At 44.0% G+C, this 22,248-nt stretch overlaps 1 protein-coding gene across 3 annotated transcripts in view; it reads right to left on the reverse strand.

Moving 5' to 3' along the window:
• LOC119860390 (very-long-chain enoyl-CoA reductase-like) overlaps positions 1 to 18,739 on the reverse strand; it is a 40,737-nt gene extending 21,998 nt beyond the window's left edge. For all 3 annotated transcript variants that reach the window (XM_038414038.2, XM_038414037.2, XM_038414039.2), the window contains exon 1: positions 17,583 to 18,739. In XM_038414038.2, the coding sequence (XP_038269966.1) occupies positions 17,583 to 17,609 (27 nt within the window). In that variant the 5' untranslated portion in view covers positions 17,610 to 18,739. The remainder of the gene's footprint in view (positions 1 to 17,582) is intronic.
• Positions 18,740 to 22,248: the final 3,509 nt, after the last annotated feature.

Genomic DNA, 22,248 nt, shown 5'->3' on the forward strand with positions numbered 1-22,248 from the left:
TTACAGGTGCCAGTAATGCCCAGAAACTCCACAGTGCTGAGTGTTGTGGCCCTACCCCTACTCATCGCTCCTGCAAAGGCACATACCCTATGCCAGGGCTTGCAAGAGAGTCCTCCAGGAGGTAGCTGCAATACCTGCATTGGAGGAAGCCTCTCCAGATTGGACACAGGTCATGCAGGACCCCTTTGCCCCACATCAGTTCTCTTACACAGTGTGAAGGGCTGGAGGAGGGTGACGATCTCTCTCTCTCTCTCTCTGGTATCCAGCTGTGCTGAGGCCATCACATCACCCTTGGACTTTAAGTCAACCACTTTAAGCCTCAAGACAAAGCTAAATAGTAAAGCAAAATCACCCTTTCCCGTTTCAAAAACAGTGATTAAAAAGGACCCAGATTTAAAGTCCATTCAAATGCATGGGCGTGGGGCAGATGTGAAAAGGACAGAGAGAACACATGTTAATTATTTTACCTCCCAATTACAGTGCTCTTAACAAGGGGCAGCTGGCAAAACTGTTTCCCCACTGTGTCTGAGCATTCCTACAATGCCCAAAAGACCCAGGAAAGCCTGGCCTATGCTATGAAATGTTATCTTCTCTGCACATGGTGGCCAATAATCATGTGAACTGACACAGCACTGAACACATTGGATTTTTGTTGTTGGGGGGATGGTGGGGTTCGTCTACACCAGAAGTTCTCAAACTTTTTTTTTTGTCGACAGACCCCTTTTCAAATGCAATGTTAATCACAGATCCAACAACTGAGAAACTGATGGACAAAAGTATGTGTGTACTTCATATAAACATGTACTGTTAGCAATGCTTTAAGAAAAAGAACATCAGAGTACTTACAGATGTCAATGAGATGGGTGTGCCCGCTTCTTACTGCAAAGTCTATCTATTGTTGGCGTGATTGTTGGCACTTTGAAGATCCCCTGTGCAACCTCTAAGGACCCTAGTTTGAGAACCATGGGCTACACTGATAGCTAAAGCATGTTCAGCATCAAGTCAGTTTATACAATTGTTGGCCACAGTGCTCAGGCCACTTGCTTAAGGGTCTGCTGCTGTAACCCTACTGTGATCAGCCCTTTTAGATTTTAGGCTCTTTGTGGCAGGGACTTGGATTTTCTATAGGTTTGTGTAGCACCTAACACAATGGGGCATGGACCTGATTGGCTGCTCAGCACTAGTGCAACGTAAATGTTAATAATCATAGTCTCAATGATTTAATAGATAGCTACATTTTAAGACCAGAATGGTGAAATAGTGCTAATTTGACTTCTAGCATTATGCAGGCCATAGAATTTCACCCAGTAAATGGGACTTGGTGTCAGAGTAAGGGCTGGTCTACACAAGAAAATTAGGTCAACCCAGCTACATGGCTTAGGGGTGTGAAAAATCCATGCCCCTGAGTGATTTAGTTAAGCCAACCTAAGTAGACAGGGCTAGACGGATGGAAGAATTCTTCCCTCAACTAGATACTGCCTCTCAGAAAAGTAGATTTACCACAGTAATGGGAGAACCACTGCCATCATTATAGTAAGTGTCTACTTGGAAGTGCTACAGCAGCACAATTGTAGCACCACAGCTGTTGCGAGTTAAGCATAGACATAGCCAACGGATAGGAGGAGCCTAGTAATCTCAGGCTGTATCTACACTACAGAGTTTATGCTGGCACAGCCTCCTAGTATAGATGCATCATACACTGGCAGAGGGAGTTTTTCTGTCGATATATGAACACCACCTCGCCCAACGATATTAGCTGTGTCAACACTATTAGCTGTGTCGGCATAGTTATGTCACTAAAGGGTGTAGCTTCTTCACATCCCTGTCCCACACAGTTAGGTTAGTATAAGTTTTAAATATAGACCCGGCTTTAAATCCCTCCCAAGACTGTAATTCAGAATGACTAGTGTTTTTTTACAGGGGCTTGCTCTGCAGTATTAGAAAGATCCTTTAAACAATATTTCTAAGGGCCATTTTCCAGTCACTTGAGGCTCCAAAGTTACATTCTATACAGAAGCTATAACCAATGGGAATATTTGTGGGAAAAGTATATATTTCTTTCAATGAAATAAGTTGTTGGGTTGACTGTAAATACTCCCTGCCACGTCTGCGTCCCAAACTTTGCAGCATTGTGTTTGTGCATGGGGAACAGAAACAGAAACTGAAGTTTCACTATCCAAGCTGAGTTTTGTTCATAAAACAGGTATGTACATTCATTTTTTGGGATATACAGTTTTTAATCTTTGTGTCCCTTTAATTAGAGACTTTATATTTTGTTTTGGACATACAGTTGAGAGCTGTATCAAATTCCCAAGTATCAATTGATCGTCAAAAATGATGTGATAAGCATTTTGAAAATACTCAGACATAATTATCATGCCATCACATCCTAGAAATTATATTTGTTGACATTTTTATTTGGAACAGCCTCACCAAGTTTCAGTTTATCGTGCTGGGTACTAACACAAGCAAATACGGTATTGATTTTTTAAAATCACTCAAGCTTTTTTAAAAAAAAACAAAAAACAAAAAACTATTTTATAGTCTAGGAAAAGTTATCCCTGAGTAAGAGCAACACAAAATAAATTAATCCTGCCTGTTCTATTAAACTGCTTACGCAAGTGAGGCTCCTTAGATTTAGCTAGGGCCATGACATGATTTGTTCTTAGGTTCAATCACTTAATTTTTTTTTCCCTCGGTTATCAACTTTCTCTCTAAACAGTTACTTTATTTCAATTGAGGTAATTATATCCCCTTTCCCTTGAGATTTCTCGGTCATACTAAGCTATTTGATAAGTCTTTGACTTAAGGCCACAAGTTTCTATCTGAGAATGAATGTCCAGTGTAGGAGGAGACTCCAAGATGTAGCTCTCACTGAGAAGGATGGGGTAGGGTGGAAGGATTTGCTCCCTCGTGGAAATGGGAAGGAGTTTAGCCCACAAGAAGACCTCGATATGTGCCAGAGGCCTTATGTCTCCACAATGAATGCTAGCCCTCACTAATGCCTTGACAGCACAATTCCAGTGCAGCTATTCTGCCTCCTTAAAAATAACTCTCATGGGACTTTCAGAAGGTGAACTGGGGCGCCACAAAAGCTAATGCTGACTAAGTGGGTATTTACTTGCACTGGCAATGTAGCCCTGTGGTACCCACTTCCCAGTCATGCTGAAAAGTCACAGCATGCACTGGACTTCACTGATCACATTGGCATGTCTGCCTATGAGGGTAGGGTAAGCCTGCTTTTATTCAATACTAAGGATATCTCCAGTATTTTCAATATTGTTTCATATTCCATAACATACACACTATAGAATAAACACTGAATGAGGGTTCTGACATGTGGTGATCACATTCTGTACATACCCAACAACATTCAGGCAGAGAAGTAGGGTCGACCTTAGGGGTGGGCCACCTGGGCGACTGCCCAGGGGCACCATGGTGAAGGGGGGAGCTGTGCAGAGGTGTGCACTGCCAATGTAGAGTCAGAAACTGCTCCCAGCTGGTCAGGGGTGGGTGGGGGGGAATCCAGATATCTCCCTGCTTCCTCCTGGGGGAGGAACATGAGTGGGAGCAGTGACACACAGACACTACTCCCCGCCCCCCACATTCCTCCATGCCCCCGCAAGGGGCTGTGGTGCGGGAGGATCAAGGAACAACACCAAGCACTCCATGCATCCAGGTCACTTTCCCCACCTAGTCTGTGCTGTGAGGCAAGCATCAGGAGCTGCTGCGCTCTCCCTACCTGGGCTGCGTAAGGGGAGAGCAAAGTGATCTGGAGGAGGGGAGCTCTGACTTCGCTCCCCCAACCCCAAGGGTGCTCAGAGCAGCAACGTTCAAAGGGGGAAAGTGGGCAGCAATGCCATCTCCTCTATGCATCCAGGTCCATTTCCCCTCGTGGGTCCAGGAGGGGGATGCAGGTGTTAGGAGTGCAAGGGGTGGTAGGGACCCCGGAGGCCAGGGGCACCAAAATACAAGTTCGTCCAGGGTGCCATTTTTCCTGAGGCCAGCCCTGCAGAGAAGGTGTATGAAATAGAATTCTCATACCCAGAAGGCCAAATGCTGTTCCCACTGAAGTCAACAGCCATTTTGTCCTTGACTTTAACAGAACCTGGACTTGGCCCTGAGGGAATAAATGTGTCCCCAAAGAGGCAGCAGCTACCTCTCGGAAATCAAAAGGTAATTATATGTTAATAATATAACAATAAGATAAGGTGGGTAAAGTAATATCTTCTATGGGACCAACTTCTGTTGGTGAAAGAGACAAGCTTTCAAACTAACAGAGCTGTTCTTCAGGTCGGACCTATGTGTGTATGTCAGAATATATCAATCCTCTGTATGTTGTAAGATGTATGTGAAGTAGCTGATTTATGGGAAACACCTTTTTTTTTCCTAATGGCGTCAGATCTGAGAACCTTGTTCTTACCTACTGACAAGGTATTTAGAAATAAAAATAGCAATATCGAGCCCCACTAGCACATACCTGTATACCTGGGCAGGCTGAAAGTAGGGTTGCCGGGCATCCGGTTTTCGACCAGAATGCCCAGTCAAAAAGGGATCCTGGCAGCTCTGGTCAGCGGGGCTAAGGCAGGCTCTCTGCCTGCCCTGGCTCTGCACAGCTCCTAGAAGTGGCATTTTCCTGCAGCTCCTAGGTGGAGGTGCGGCCATGGGGGGGTGGGGGGGGAAATCTGTGCACTGCTCCCAACCCAAGCACCAGCTCTGCAGCTCCCATTGGCCAGAAACCGCCCTGAACCCCCTCCTATGCCCTACCCCCTTCCCCAGCCCTGAGCCCCCTCCCATACCCAAACTCCCTCCCAGAGCTCGCACCCCCTCCTGCACTTTGAACCCCTCAGCTCCGGCCCCACACCAGAGCCTGCACCTCCAGCTGGAGCCTTCACTCCCTGTCTGCTAACCCCCTGCCCAAGCCCAGAGCCCGCCCCTCATTTCTGGCCCCACTTCAGAGCCTGAACCCCCAGCCCAGAGTCCATACCCTCTCCCACACCCTATCCCACTGCCCCAGCCCAGAGCCCCCTCCCACACACCAAACCCCTCATTTCTGGACCCACCCTGGAGCCCTTTTACCCTCTTCCACACCCCTACCCAGCCCAATGAAAATGAGCGAGAGCAGAGGAGAGTGAGCAACAGTGGGAGAGGGAATGGAGTGAGCGGCAGTGGAGCCTTGGAGAAGGGACGGGGAAGGGGCAGAACAGGGGTGTTCAGTTTTCTGCAATCCGAAAGTTGGCAACCCTACAACTGCAGTGTAAAGATAATGTCTAAAATCTTTGGGGCTGAAGATGGCAGTAGAGGACTTTGAAGCGTCTAGCATTCTTGTTCTTTGTGATTTTCTGTTGCTAAGGAGCAGGATTAGCCCAGGGGTCTTATGAGGCAATGTGGACAGGTGCTTAAAGCAGCTTTGACAGGCACAGATCATTTACTTAGCAAAGTTCATAGGTCAAAGGCAACAATGGATATAGTAATTTTATTAAGATAATGTTGAAGTAAAAAGAAAACGGTACAGAGTTTAGGCATAGAAATTTCTGGTTATCAGGGAATAAGGTACAGATTATCAAGGGGTGCGAAATTTAGTTTAGGAACGGGTGGCGTAAGGAATACATAATCTGCAATCTCCCCGATTGGGGGTAAAAGTTTAACGGGTCAAAGTACAGACATTGAGATATGGGGTATATTGTCCATATAATGGCTATGTTCATTGTGGAGTATAATGAGCGGATACGATGATGAGGATGGATCTACCCTCATTTGGTGGGATTAAATGTTCCGTGAGTTTATGGTTCCAGTTCTTCAATACAAGGGAAAAGAGCCCCACAGAATTTTCTTGCTTCTGGGCTTAGACTTCAATGCAGAGGGGTCACCTAGGGCTCAACATGCCAAACTCCTACCTACCAAAAAGTCTTTGAAACTTTTATGTCTGAAAACATATTTATAATATAGTAATAGACAAACAAATATGTTTATTCTCTTGAAGGAACACTGAACTTGAAATTCAAACACTGAGGCTTCCTGCCAAATGTTGTTTCTTTACAATCACATTTCCCTGTTTTTAAAAATGATTTTCTCTCCCAAGACTCTCACGAACAGGGGAATGGCTTGACTAACTGTGTTAAAGGGGAAAGCAGTGAAACTGACTGTACACAAAGTTTACAACACACACTTAGCTTAGTGTCCTTTTTCTTTTGTAGAGAAGCAATCTAAACTACTACATGCCACAAGGGGCCACAACAGTGGTTCCCGTAACACACCCAGCAATATTGTTAATCTATCCAACTATACTCTTAGCCCAGCAGAAGAATCTGTCCTATCTCGGGGCCTCTCCTTTTGCTCCTCCACCCCCACGAACATGATACAGTTCTGTGGTGACCTAGAATCCTATTTTTGACATCTCCGACTCAAGGAATATTTCCAACACACCTCTGACCATCATATTAACCCACAGAGACCTTCCTATCAACACTACAAAAAAGGATTCTGGGTGGACTCCTCCTGAAGGTCGAAACAGCAGCCTGGACTTCTACATAGAGTGCTTCCGCCGACGTGCACGAGCTGAAATTGTGGAAAAGCAGCATCGCTTGCCCCATAACCTCAGCCATGCAGAACACAATGCCATCCACAGCCCCAGAAACAACTCTGACATCATAATCAAAAAGGCTGACAAAGGAGGTGCTGTCGTCATCATGAATAGGTCGGAGTATGAACAAGAGGCTACTAGGCAGCTCTCCAACACCACTTTCTACAAGCCATTACCCTCTGATCCCACTGAGAGTTACCAAAAGAAACTACAGCATTTGCTCAAGAAACTCCCTGAAAAAGAACAAGAACAAATCCGCACAGAGACACCCCTAGAACCCCGACCTGGGGTATTCTATCTGCTACCCAAGATCCATAAACCTGGAAATCCTGGACGCCCCATCATCTCAGGCATTGGCACCCTGACAGCAGGATTGTCTGGCTATGTAAACTCCCTCCTCAGGCCCTACGTTACCAGCACTCCCAGCTATCTTCGAGACACCAATGACTTCCTGAGGAAACTACAGTCCATTGGTGATCTCCCTAAAAACACCATCCTAGCCACTATGGATGTAGAAGCCCTCTACACCAACATTCCACACAAAGATGGACTACAAGCCGTCAGGAACAGTATCCCCGATACTGTCATGGCTAACCTGGTGGCTGAACTTTGTCCTCACCCATAACTATTTCACATTTGGGGACAATGTATACCTTCAAATCAGCGGCACTGCGATGGGTACCCGCATGGCCCCACAGTATGCCAACATTTTTATGGCTGACTTAGAACAATGCTTCCTCAGCTCTTGTCTCCTAATGCCCCTACTCTACTTGCGCTACATTGATGACATCTTCATCATCTGGATCCATGGAAAAGAAGCCCTTGAGGAATTCCACCATGATTTCAACAATTTCCATCCCACCATCAACCTCAGCCTGGACCAGTCCACACAAGAGATCCACTTCCTGGACACTACGGTGCTAATAAGCGATGGTCACATAAACACCACCCTATATCGGAAACCTACTGACCGCTATTCCTACCTACATGCCTCTAGCTTTCATCCAGATCATACCACATGATCCATTGTCTACAGCCAAGTGCTACGATATAACCGCATTTGCTCCAACCCCTCAGACAGAGACAAACACCTACAAGATCTCTATCATGCATTCCTACAACTACAATACCCACCTGCTGAAGTGAAGAAACAGATTGACAGAGCCAGAAGAGTACCCAGAAGTCACCTACTACAGGACAGGCCCAACAAAGAAAACAACAGAACGCCACTAGCCATCACCTTCAGCCCCCAACTAAAACCTCTCCAACGCATCATCAAGGATCTACAACCTATCCTGAAGGACAACCCATCACTCTCACAGATCTTGGGAGACAGACCAGTCCTTGCTTACAGACAGCCCCCCAATCTGAAGCAAATACTCACCAGCAACCACACACCACACAACAGAACCACTAAACCAGGAACCTATCCTTGCAACAAAGCCCGTTGCCAACTCTGTCCACATATCTATTCAGGGGATACCATCATAGGGCCTAATCACATCAGCCACACTATCAGAGGCTCGTTCACCTGCGCATCTACCAATGTGATATATGCCATCATGTGCCAGCAATGCCCCTCTGCCATGTACATTGGCCAAACTGGACAGTGTCTACGTAAAAGAATGAATGGACACAAATCAGACGTCAAGAATTATAACATTCAAAAACCAGTTGGAGAACACTTCAATCTCTCTGGTCACTCGATCACAGACCTAAGAGTGGCTATCCTTCAACAAAAAAAGCTTCAAAAACAGACTCCAACAAGAGACTGCTGAATTGGAATTAATTTGCAAACTGGATACAATTAACTTAGGCTTGAATAGAGACTGGGAATGGATGAGTCATTACACAAAGTAAAACTATTTCCCCATGGTTTTTCTCCCCTCCACCCCACCCCCCACGGTTCCTCTGATATTCTTGTTAACTGCTGGAATTAGCCTACCTTGCTTGTCACCATGAAAGGTTTTCCTCCTTTCCCCCCCCTGCTGCTGGTGATGGCTTATCTTAAGTGATCACTCTCCTTACGTGTGTATGATAAACCCATTGTTTCATGTTCTCTGTGTGTGTGTATAAATCTCTCCTCTGTTTTTTCCACCAAATGCATCCGATGAAGTGAGCTGTAGCTCACGAAAGCTTATGCTCTAATAAATTTGTTAGTCTCTAAGGTGCCACAAGTACTCCTTTTCTTTATACACAAAGTGTTGTCAAATGCATAATGTAAAGAAACTAGGGGAAACTTTTTTCCTGTCAGCTGTTTCAGCAATAGCAATCTTAAGTGTTGCTTGTAACAATAAAAAACAAACAAACAAACACATTTTCAGTCAGCAGCATGTGGTTTAGATTGGTTGTATCCCTTTAAGTGTTCCCAGATCATTCAAATACCTTCTGCATAGCTTCCTTACCTATGTCATGCACAAAGGAGCTCTCTTAAAAGAAGAGAATCCTAATTTTCTTTGCAGTCCAAGTAACCCTGCCCTAGGCATTTAAACTTAGCATTCTTACTCTGAGTCATGCAGTCTAGAGATCAGTAGAGCAAGGGAAACCTTTGTAATAGGACCTGCAACATCCCAGCAATGCTCTAGGCAGGCAGCACCACACCAGCTCTCATTAAGAGGGTTATCTTCACAGCCAGAAGGGCTGTTTAAATGACAGCTTCAGTTCAACAGAAACTGAAGGGACACCTGGAGTAGACTAGTATCAGAAGTAGCTAGCCTATACAAAAACAAGTCCGGTGGAATCTTAAAGGCTAACAGATTTATTTGGGCATAAGCTTTCATGGGTAAAAAAAAAACAAAACAAAACACCATCTGAAGTGTTTTTTTACCCACAAAAGCTTATGCCCAAATAAATGTTAGTCTATAAAGGTGCCACTTGTTGTTTCTGGAGTAGACTCAACTCAATCCACCCCTAGTCAAGATGAAGTTTTGCTAACATTGTTCTCAAGAACAGCTCCCTATCCTAACCAGTTAGGGAAATCATGCTAGAACCATGTTATTAGCAACAACAGTAAGTTCCAGCATGATTTCAAACACAGTGAGGTTAGAACCCAAATCTGTAAGTGCTGCAATGTCTGCAAACCTCCCAGAAACAGGGATCCTCACACCAGACCTGATCCTGAGAGGTGTCAAGCACCTCTAACTACTACTGAAGTCACCTGGAACAGCAGGTGCTCAGCTATAGAAGTGTATGGTCTGATCCTGAATTGCACATGATCCTCAAGTCATCTTTATCTGCAAATGCAGGGACTGAGCAACATGCTGGTTATTTAGTATAACCACTGGGTAACAAAGAATCATCATCTGACTAGACTAGACAAAACACTTGAAGAATATACAAGAGAGGATTTCAGGGAGATAGGTGGATCAGGGGTGAAGGTTTTCAAGAACACAAATGGGAGCTAGGCACTCAATTCTTATGGACTTTTAAGGGGAGTTGGACACCTAGCTGCCTTTTTGTACCTTTGAAAATTACCCTCCAACTCTTTTTTAAAAAACTAAACAAACCAGCCTCCCCACCATCAGTAAACTTTAAATGTGCTTCTCCTTGGCCCATGAAAACAGACAAAAAAACCCCTCTGTCCATCCTCAAGAAGGGATGGGGAAAACTGTCCTGGCACTTAAATAATTTGCCATCACTGGAGAGAGACACCATATATCTATTTATCCAGTCATTTTCAGTTTGAAAAATCTAAGACATTTCCTAAATGCAATGAATTCATTGAGAACTAATTATGACTAAATCTGCCTAACTGATGATTTACAAACACATCTGGCTAAAAAAAAAAAAAAAAAAAAAAAAAAAACAAGGCCCAATCCTGCAAACCCTTACTCACATAAATAGTCCTTATGCAAGTAATTCTGTTGGTATCAATGGGGTTATTATTTCATGTAAGGATGAGTAAAGGTTTGCAGATAAGGCCCCAGATAATTCTACTCCATACACGGGTACATTAAGTGTAATTTGTTTATTGATTATTTAATTTAAGAACCTTAAAAAGGGACATGTTAACTGAATGCTGAACATTTTTCTACTATATTTACAAGAAATACCTAAGATTACTCTCTTTCAATTATAGTAGAGAAAAATCAGTAAATGAGGGGTTTGGGGTGTAGGGCTCCGGGGTAGGGGGTGCAGACCTGGCTGGGGGTGTGGGCTCTGGGGTGGGGCCAGGATGAGAGGTTTGGGGTGCAGGAGAGGGCTCAGGGCTGGGGCAAGGTGTTGGGGGGGGTCCAGGCTCCAGGAAGGAGTTTGGGTGTGGGAGGGGACTCCAGGCTGGGGCAGGGGGTTGGAGTGCGGGAGGGGGTGCGAGCTCTGGGAGGGAGTTTGGGTGCAAGAGGTGGCTCGGGAGGGGGTTCAGGCTCCAGGCAGCGCTTACCTCAGGCGGCTCCCAGAAGCAGCCGCCAGGTCCCTGCGGCCCCCAGGCACATGGGCGGCCAGGGAGGCTCTGCGCACTGCCCTCATACCCACTGTGCTGCCCCCGCAGCTCCCACTGGTCGCAGTTCCCAGTCAATGGGAGCTGTGGAGCCAGCGCTGGGGCAAGAAGCAGTGTGCAGAGCCTCCCTGGCTGTCCATGCGCCTAAGGGCTGCAGGGCCCTGGAGGCCGCTTCTGGGAGCCATGCAGAGCCAGGACAGGCGGGGGCCTGCCTTAGCCCAGGGCCCCCACTGTGCCCTTTTAACAGACTTTTAACAGCCAGTCGGCTGTGCTGACTGGAGCCACCAGGTCCCTTTTCGAACAGGCATTCCGGCTGAAAACCGGACACCTGGCAACCCTACTTCCTTCCCTCTCTGGATGTTTTGTTTTGGGTCTTGCATGCAACTAGGCAGCCAGTACCTAGCTTGGGTGTGGCTATCTTTTCTCAGTTCATTGATTACAAACAAAGCTAGGTGCCTCCATGCAGCCCAGACTCAGATGCCTATTTCCAATAGAGAGCCAGGGCTTACATACACCCCTATTGTTGGCATCGCCTATAAGCTCGTTTAGGCGGCTCCCCACCTAGCATGTGGGCTTTGTGGATCTCAACCTAAGGTGCCTATCTCTCCCCATTCATTGTATAGGGAGCCTTAGGCACCTAACTCAGGCTTTCTGGATTGCAGTGTTGTTTCTGTGATTTTCTAGGCAGTGTTGCAATGCCTAAGTTCCTTTGTGGATCCCACCCTTAGGCTTCTATCTTGCAGGTCCCACCCTTAGGCCTCTATCTTGGAGCTCACTGCAGAATTGGGGCCCTGCTTCAAGTAACATAGTGGGCTGTGCTTTGCAATGTCATTCAAAGCCTATTTCTCAAAGTGGAACTCTATTTATAAGAGCCTCTTCATTAGGTATTGTTTTAAAAACACTTCTGATCTCTATGTAGAGCAACTGAAAGATGTAATTTGTTCTAAAAGCCACACAGCTCAGCAAAGCTGTCACTTCTTAAATTGCCATGTCTCTACCAAATATAACCCACAATGACTATGTAAGAATTTCTAAAGAACTCAGCAAATCTGAGCACACTAACATCAGAGGCTATGGAAAAAATATAAATTATTCAGAATATAAGTGTTCACTTTGTTCATTTACAGTAAAGTTATATACACACACACACACACACACACACACACACACACAGAGAGAGAGAGAGAGATAGATGCACTTCTCCGGCATGAAGCATTTCTGAGCTTTTGTACCTATACATTCCATAGCATAATAAATCTTTGCCATTTGATGAAAGAACATGCAGTGCTTTTCATATTCATTTGATTGTTTTTGATTTTCTGTACAGAGAGATGCTCTTGTGAAGTGCTTTTTCAATGTGTGGTACAGTTAGATTTGCGTTGTCAGTGTAATCCTGACTAAAGTCCAACTTGATAAATAATTGGAATAATAGTTGGAATCGCCTACTTCTGATCCACTAATGTTTTACAGAATACTCCATAAGTTGTTTGAAACTGAGAGGAGCTCTAAGTCTCTCACGAACTGACCAGTTTTCCCTCTCTGTAGTAGTCACTACTAGGATAAGTATTAAACGTCTCTTCTTGGTTACGTTTCTGTATCGGGTAATCTCATGAGTCTCAGAATAGCTATGGAGTTACATTAATTTGTTCAGGCTAGAATGGACCCTCCCTTTGGCCTATTTCATACCTACACCAGTGCTGAGTCTAGCCAGAGAATGAAGGGAAAGGCAGTGTGTCTCCCCTGTCCTAGCACTGCGAGGAGCCAAGTAGCTCTGAAGGCTGCCCAAATTTCCACCACAACTGCAATGGCCCATGTGAACCATTTCAGTAGCTGGTGCTAGCCAGGACAAAGGGACATCTTGGCCACAACCTCCCTTCTCCCAGCAAGCCTTGAGCACTGGAGGGTGATTTGCAGCTAGCTATGATGGCTGTGTGTGTGCCAGGGAGGACTTCACACTCTAAGAGTATTTCCTAAGGTGTGGGGTGGTGTTACAGCTACAATGCAGGAATTAATTCCCCCTTATATTGTAGAAATATTATTTATATTCCTAGTGAATAGGAACCTCACTTTCAATTCTCTGCTTGGGGTTAAAGGGCAAAGGTGCTACGCCCACCAGACCCTTAACTCTCATGCACTGGGCAACGTATATTCTCCTTGTAGTTATACAAAAAAAAAAAAAATAATAATAATAATGGAGTGAAACTGACTGTGTCCCAAGTCAGTCACATGCATGAAATAAGATGGAAAAAAAAAAAATCAGTAACAATAGTAGGTAAAAATATTCGGAGTGTGATTTTAATGTTTGTAAAGTGCTTCGTGATTCTCAAGTGCTTCAGAATTGCAAAGTATAATAAGGGTTTCAGATTGTATAATAAACAATACTGGCCTACAACTTAGATACTTTTCTCTATACTTATAACTCCATTTTGAATTTATGCAAAGAAGCACTATAATTGTAGATACTAAATTATTTTGATTTTATCCACATGTGTAATCAAATTGATGGGGTGAACTGTATAGGCAGTTATTCACTCCAGCCTTTCTCACTGCTACCAGTAGTGCTCAGATTGGGCCAGTATGTGGTGGTGTGGCATGCTTGCTCCTCTTTAAAGCTGTTATCTAGTTCTCCAGCATCTCAGCTTTTGTTTTTGTTTTTTTATTAAAAGGATCTAGCTATTACAGTTGTGAAGAAAAATCTCAAAAAGGTGAGCCAAGACCAGACATCTACTTGAGTCTGCAGAGAGACCTGATAGCTTTGAGCTATTGAGCTCTGCCCCATTCAGCTCATTTAGGCATTAGCTCAGATGCCTAGTGATGACTTAAATGCCAACATGGTTATCTATTTCATTCCTCATGTAAGAAAAGAGGGAAGATCATGGATCTACACAATATACTGTGTAATTTTGGTGCCACGAGAGGGTGGCAATTGGAAGAGTCTCACTACTTCTATTTTTTCCACCACTCAAGAAGGAATCAAGCCCAAGTTGCCTAGCAGAGCCAGTGGGCACATTCAAGCAGCACTTGAGGGGAGCCAAGCTTGAGGTAGCCCATGGAGCTCACAAAACAATCATGATCTTATACATCTGCATAAGCTATAGTAGCATCTCATTTTGGCAACTCACATGGGGCAGAGCTTAAGTGTGTCACTGCATGACTTTCGCTGCCTCATTGTGAGCCCTGATTGAAACTGGGAATTATTGCATAGAAAGCCTCTTGACAAAAGATAGGCGAGAAGGGAACATAAGTGATCAACAAAAATGACCCTAATGATTGTTTACTGGATCTCTACCAGTTTAAAGGAACAAAAAAAATTGTTGAGTTTCATGGCAGTAGTGTTGGCCAATAGAAAAAAGAATGGCTGCTCTGGACCTACAGAGTTAGCTCATACGTGAATGAGAAATCTTCTTAAAACTAAAGCAGACTATTTAGGATCTCCAAACATGGTGAGAGCATATTTGCCAGGCCCTCTGCCCACTGAAGTCATTGGCAAAACTCCCACTGATATCAGTGGATTCAGAATGGAGTTCTTAAAGTACTTACATTTTTTTCCTTCTTTTCTGACCTAATTAGACTTGAGTTCAGGATTCCTTACTTCCTCTGAAAAGATTGCTGACATCACTAACATTTAGCAGCAAAACTGATAGTGGGCCAGACAATGTTTTAGGCACAGCCTAATGCAGAACTGCACCGACCCAGCAAGGGCTCTGGGGAGCATTTTGCCTGAGGGAGATACATTGGGCCAGGTCCTCAGCCTCCAATATGTCCTTTTGCACTGCTCCCTGTCACACGGGTAAATTGAGGATTCCTCTTGCATAAAGCCAGCTATTCCAGACCTACACTGTCCTCTTTGGTAAGATGACATAAGATACAGGGCCTGTGGCAGGAACACTTTGCACTCTGATGAGCCTCAAAAGGATAATAGCCCCTTTGGGGCTATTGTCAGTAAGTTAAAGCAGCCCAACATATGCTGCTGCCCTCAGACCTGAGGAATGCAAAGCCATCTTTGTTGTGCCATCATCCACACACCTTGAATCCGGCATGAAGTACACCTCAGACAGACTTGATGATCTGGTCTAATGCCTATCAAGTCTGCTAGGGAATGCACCTCCCCTTAAGAAGATGGTCTTCAACTCCTTCATGGCCAGTCAGCCAGCTCAGCTCTACTCTACTGGCAAGTGTGAAGCATAGAGTAGATTGTTCCTCAGGGAGATCTAGCGGAATTTGCAGTTGTGTCTGGCCCCTATAGTCTGGGCTACTGGAGGTATAATTGACACCGTGCTTAAAGTACAAGAAGCTGCCATGTGCTTGTCTATGCTAGGGCTAATTAAGCTAACATTGATGCAGCAGAAATATTGGTAATATCAATGGGAATTTCTTCTTAAAATTCCTTAGGGTAAGATAGATAGGGCCATAGGAGGAAGGCTCTGTGCATCGTCTCCATCTTGTTCACCCATGCAAGGACCAGAGATAACCTAGCTCATCCTGTTTAGGTGCTAGAGATATCGGAAGTGTTTTCTAAGTTTTGGTAAAAGACAGAATCATGGACCTTAGGACATAACAGGGGGATTAGAAAGGGTAAATGGAGGAGGAGCTGTTTTGCAGACACTTGGTTTAAAACCCTGTTAATTTTTAAAAAGAAAAGGAGTACTTGTGGCACCTTAGAGACCAACAAATTTATTTGAGCATAAGCTCAAGAAAGCGTATGCTCAAATAAATTTGTTGGTCTCTAAGGTGCCACAAGTACTCCTTTTCTTTTTGCAGATACAGACTAACGCGGCTGCTACTCTGAAACTTGTCGTTAATTTTGACATGTGCAGATATTTTACAGTTTTTTTTTTTAATTAAAGAGGCTTTTGCATTTACTTTTAGGTTAATATGGGAGAGTCTCATGGTGGAGAATCTGAAATGAGAGACTGCAAAAATTAAAGAGTTCTCTAGAAGGACAGCTACTAATTAGTATTATTTTGAAATTCCACCACCCCTGCTTTGACATGAACCAGCCTTCAAAACTTTAAATTAGCTGATATAGACACATTCCCTCCATTAGAGCTTAACGTAGTTGATTAAATGTAGATTCTTTGTGTTATTCCAGAAGGTAAGATAGATGAGCCTTTTTGTGATGCTGTGTTTAGTATGCACTCAGAAAAAGTTGAATGTATTAAAATCTTTGATTACTTTTTTATTTGACACACATTAATGCAAGAATCAAGTATGTCACTAAAATCTATAGCCAATGGCCATTTGTAAATGTCAAGAACATTTCAAACAACTTTTCCTACCTGTACTTTAGAACCAGAAAATACAGCTCCATTAATCAGTGACCATTATTATATATAGTTTATGCAATGTCCCAAAGCACAGCAGACACGGTATGCAAATGACTGTAATGTGCAAATGCCTTTACAAATAAAGAAGTCATCTCCTTTGATGAAAGAAACTCACAACAGGTGCTAGGGGTTCAGTGCTTTTCCATGCATATGCTTTTAAGCTTTCATGCTGTTTTAAAAAGACTCCTACTATGTACAGCATTGCAACATGCAGCATTTAACAAGGGTCTTCCAAGAAGCTAGAGATGAACGGTGCCAGTGACATTTATCTCCCTCTGTTTTTTCAAACAGCAAGGATATATATACCCAGGGCAGACTGAACATAACAGGGGGATTAGGAAGGGCTGTAAAAAGAGATGAGTGCCACTGATCCCCGACCTCCCCAAATCACAAGTAACCGTGTGAAACTCTCCACAACAGGATACAGAGATCCTCTTCCTCTCCAGTGACTGGCCATCTGAGCCTGAACATTTCACGTGGCCACTCAAAAATGCCAAGTTGGAGCCATCAGCCCCAGGAAGAGAGGGCCACTGCAAAAACAAAAAGAACAGGAGTACTTGTGGCATCTTAGAGACGAACAAATTTATAGAGCATAAGCTTTACATACATACACACACTATATGTTCTATTCTATACATCCAATGAAGCGAGCTGTAGCTCACGAAAGCTTATGCTCTAATAAATTTGTTAGTCTCTAAGGTGCCACAAGTCCTCCTTTTCTTTTTGCGAATACAGACTAACACGGCTGCTACTCTGAAACCTGTCATTTTGGTTTCAGGCTCTGAACCATGGGTCTATGTGGCCTAGCTTCTCCCCACTCACGCAGGGGAAGCCACGGATGGTTTGGCCTTGTGCTTAGCATTTTATGAGAGTCAAGTAAATCAAATTCCCCCCGTTTCAAAAGCCTGCAACTTAAAACTGCTTCTGAAAATCCCCGTAAGCCGAGTTGCTGGTAGCCTTTAGCTTCCCTGCGGATGCGATGGGGACACTGCTGCCCCCGGGAGGAGCCCAGTCAGCAGCCCACCTTGCTCACTGCTGGGAATGCAGCAGAAACCCCTGGGTCACTTTTAGCCTCCAGCCTCCCTGCTGTGCAGCTGCAGGGATCGGGCGGCTCCCAGCAGCGCAGGGCTCCGCGCGTCCTTCACCGCCCGTTCTTTAGAACCCCACCCAAATTCGCTCCAATGCAGCCGTGCGCCCGCTCCGCTGCCCTGAGCGATCCTCGGTGCCAGGCACCCACCTCAAAGAAAGTGACTCTGCTGCCCATCCTGGGTGCTGATTGCCGCCGTTGTGCCCGGCTCTGGCTGCCGGAGCTGAGCTGAGCTGAACCGCCGCCGCCTCCTCTTCCTAGCGCTGCCGCACTTTAACTCGGGTCCCCGGCGCGCTGGCCAATCAGGTGATGGCCGCTGCCCTCCCCTTCCTTCCCTGGGGTTCAGCAATCCTACCGCGAGGGCTGCACGCGGTTCAGGGCAGCGCTGCCAGCCCCTGTCCCGTGCATCACTCACCCCTGCCCCCCCATCCCCATGTGCTGTCTGCAGCCAGGCTGCGCTGAGCTCCCCATCCCCACAGCAAGGAGAAGGAAGATCCGGCCGCACGCAAGCCAGGGTGCAGCTTCTGCTGCCTTAGGAGCACGTCCAGGACTCCTGTTTGCTATCTGCAGGCTGAACAGCATCGCATGCCTACTGCAAACACAGAGCATATAACGGTTGAAATGAAAGGCTGGAAGAGATCTGGAGAAGTTATCAAATCCAGCCCCCTGTGCTGAGGTAGGACCAAGTATACCTAGACCATCCTTGAGAGGTGTAAAACTTCCAGTGATGGGGATGCCACAACCTTCCTTGAAAGCCTATTCCAGATCTTAAATGTCCTTATAGATATATATTTTTCCCTAACATCTAATCTAGATCTCCAGTGAATATTGAATAATACTGGACCCACAACTGATCCCTGTTGGACCTCGTGAGATACATCCTCCCAGTTTCACAGTGAACCATTTATAATTATTCTTTATGGTCTTTCAAGCAGTTGTGCATCCACATTATAGTAATTTCATCTAGCCCATATTTCCCTAGTTTGATTCTGAGACTATCCCATGGGGGTGTATCAGAAGCCTTACTATAACACATCTACTGCTTCCCCCCATCACTAGGTCAGTAACCGTATCAAAAAAGGAAATTAGGTTGGTTTGGCATGATTTGTTCAGGACAAATCCATGCTGGCTATTCTTTGTAATCCTATTGTCCTCTAAGTGCTTACAAATTGTTTAATAATTTGATCTAGTATCTGTCCAGGCATCAAAGTTAAGCTGATAGGTCTACAATTTTCCAGGTCCTCTTTGTTCCCCTTTTTAAAGATTGGTACTATGTTTGCCCTTCACCAGTCCTCTGGGACCTCATCTGTCCTCCACAAGTTCTTAAAGATAATTGCTAATAATGGTTCCCAGATTGCTTCAGCTAGTTTCTTAAATACTCTAAGATGAATTTCATCTTGGCCCTGCCAACTTGAATACAGTATATCTAATTTATCTAAATGTTCTTTAACATTCTTTCCCTATTTTGGCTTGAATAGCTTCCCCCTGTTTGTTAGTATTAATTGTGTTGAGTATCTAATCACTATTAACTGATGACATCAAGAAGGCTGAAGTGTTGCCTATTTTGCTTCAGTCTTTACTAAAAAGTTATTAGTTCTACTTGCCTGCTAAGAAGGGGACCTACACTTTCCTTTGTCTTTCTCTTACTATTAATGTATTTAAAGAACCTCTTCTTATTGCCTCTTATTTCCCTTGCTAGGTGTCATTCATTTTGTGCCTTAGTCTTTCTGATTTTGTCCTTATATGCTTGTGTTATTTTTTTGTACCCCTCCTTAGCCATTTGGCCACATTCCCACTTTTTGTAGGATTCCATTTTCATTTTCAGGTCATTAAAGAGCTTCTGTTGGAGCCATATTGACCTTTTACTATTCTTCCTCTTTCCTTTGCATTGCAACAGTTGGAAGTTGTGCCTTTAATATTGTCTCCTTGAGAAATTGCCACGTCTCCTGAACTTCTTTATCCCTTAGCATGCAGAGCTCATGGCTGGAACTGTTTATGGCAGACACCAGCAATCTGGCAGTGCTTTGACTTTGTTTCAGTCCCATCTCTTCAAAATCTCCCTGGGTTCCTCTCTTCTTTTCTCTTCCTGGTAAAGGTAAGGGGCACAGTCAGACTAAAAATAATAGACTACATGGTTAGTAAAGTCTGGTTTCTTAGCATGAATCTGTATTTGGTTTATTTGTACATTGCCCAGAAGCATGCTAGGCATTTCCCACAAGTAATGGGTTTGTCAGGAGAGAAGAAGCAGCACTTTTATTACTCACAACAGCACTCAGATCAGTCTGAATATGCTCAGGCTTCTGCAAACATCTAGGTTGGCCTGATCAGGGCTGTAACAGCCAAAAGCAAAACCTGGTTGCTCCCATATTTGTAATATGAGATTTTCCTTACACTACTTTCCATTATGTGCTGAGGAGGGTAGCAACCCCGAGTTGGAAAGCCCTGTGGCAGGTAGAAGGAAAAGAGCAGTGCTCTGCTTCCTGCATCTAGAGATGGCAGAAGCCCTGCTGCTCCCCCTCCACAGGTTGGGGCTCTGCAGCTTCAGTAGGGAGAATACAAAACCAGATTCTGGTTGTCCTCCACAGCATGGTCCCCTGCCTAGCCAAAGGATTTTTTCATGCATATCTGCTCTGAAGCCATGACTGCTGGGACAGCAGTAACCACCACAGCCTACCTCCCCTCCTCTCCTTCTATCTCTCTCAAAGAAGGGGAGGTGTAGACTTTGTGGAAATCATCAGACACAGTTTGGTAGAAAAAGCAGTTTTTTTCTTATCACCAGTACTCATTAAATGATAGAATTTTTTTTAGACCTGAAAAATTAATATCAGCTGCAATATTCTGAACTATTTCTGTGAGCGTTGCTACTTCACAGCCGGTACTGAAACATATCATACTGAGAGGAGAATGGATTTAACAAAACCAAATTCTCAACCATATCATTGCTATCAATCTCAGGAAGGCCAATGAAGAGACTTCTCTGTTATCTGCTGACAGTTATATAATAGACAATTTAGATTTTAGTGGAATAATTAAAGACTATTCAAAGGAAAAAGAAAATTTTGATTTCTAGCTGACATTAGTCAGTTAATGAAATCACAAAGCTGGCTCTGGGGTGTAATGAGATTTTAATAATAAATACAATTTTTGTAAATTTGGAATGCATTAAAAGAATGTTACTTTTCATTATTGAATATTTCCCACTAGAGTAGACAGGTGGGCTGTATTCTGCATTGATTTACAACCTTATGCAACCCTAGAATTTAGCATGGAAACTTTATAAAGAAAAATATCAAAGGATAGCTCATCTGAGAAAGAACCGTTTCTACCAGAAAGGCAAAGGATTAAGAAGACCTATGGAACAAAATTAATTGTCTGTGCAAAAAGATGCAACTCCATTGAAATGTATGGAGATGCATCCACTTGAGCCAGAGGTGAATTTGGTCCTTTGTCTTGGCCGGGCTAAATGTTCTATTTTTATATTGAGACAAAAGAAAAAATCATTTTATTATTGCACTTCAACATTAGTTAACATTTCCCCTGATAAGTGTTACTTCTGCACTTACTGTGTATGTGTGTATATAGAAGAATATAACTCAAACTTGTAAAAGTAGTCAAATCAAAAATATTAGAGAATATAAAAATATTTTAAACTGTTCTTCTAGATTAGAAACAATCCATGCCCAGTGTTTTGGAATGTGGGGAGATTATGCAAATAATTCAATTCCACTTTAACACAATACATAGGTCAGAGAAGGAAATTTCTACTAAACATACACAATTAAAATTCCATTGGTGACAGCAAAGCTATAATTTGTAGGTCAAAGTTCCCTTCAATTATGGTTACCCAGAGAAAGAAAAAGAAAAAAAAGCCTGATTCTAAAATTTAAAAGCAACAGTCAAACTGCTCACATTAGAATTGCTTTTAGACTGATGATTCTGGAGCCTTCTGATCTTTGCTGGGACACAAAGCCTTGTGGGTAAGGGATGATATATTGTTACCTAGTTATAGCAATGTGTGATGTAGATTCAGAAAAAGTATTTGTAATTTATATTTCAATTGGCTGTACTGGGTTTGGTTCAATCTGTAAAGTGTCTTTACTAGTTTCCTGTTCTTCAGACTGTAAATGAGCAACTAAGCTCTCTTCTGGTGGCCATCATAGGCCTGAAAGGATAATGTGATTAAATCATGGCTATAGGCCACCACGAAACAAGCAAGTACTGATGTAACCAGATCTAGTGAAGGAGAAATAGAGCTTAGGAACAGGTTTGCAGAGTTGGAAAATGAAGAAGGGGCTCAGCAGGTAGTTGCTGAAGGTGGAAGGGCAAGGAAGAAGAGAAGAGAGGCTAATCCTATAGGAAAAGAGGAAGAGTCAAGGGAGACTACACCAAATATGAGCCCCAGGAGGATACAGGATGGGTTGAAGAGGATTATAAGGGAAAATAGGAATTGAAAGAACTTGCAGCCAGAGGGAACAGGGGAGAGACTGGAGAATAGCACTGTCACCAGGAAAAGGCAGGTCTATGTGATCGGGGACTCTTTATTGAGAAGAATAGACAGGCCTGTAACTAGAGCTGATCCTGAGAATAGAAGGGTGTGCTGTCTTCCGGGTGCTAAGATACGGGATGTAGACCTGAGGTTGAAAAGGATCCTAAAGGGAGCAGGAAAGAATCCCCTAATTATCCTTCATGTGGGAACAAATGATACGGCTAGATTCTCGCTGGAAAGTATTAAGGGAAACTATGCTAGGCTGGGGAAGACGCTTAAGGAAATCGAGGCTCAGGTGATCATTAGTGGGATCCTGCCTGTTCCTAGAGA

The sequence above is a fragment of the Dermochelys coriacea genome, chromosome 8 (genome assembly GCF_009764565.3).
Source record: "Dermochelys coriacea isolate rDerCor1 chromosome 8, rDerCor1.pri.v4, whole genome shotgun sequence".
Lineage (NCBI taxonomy): Eukaryota > Metazoa > Chordata > Testudines > Dermochelyidae > Dermochelys > Dermochelys coriacea.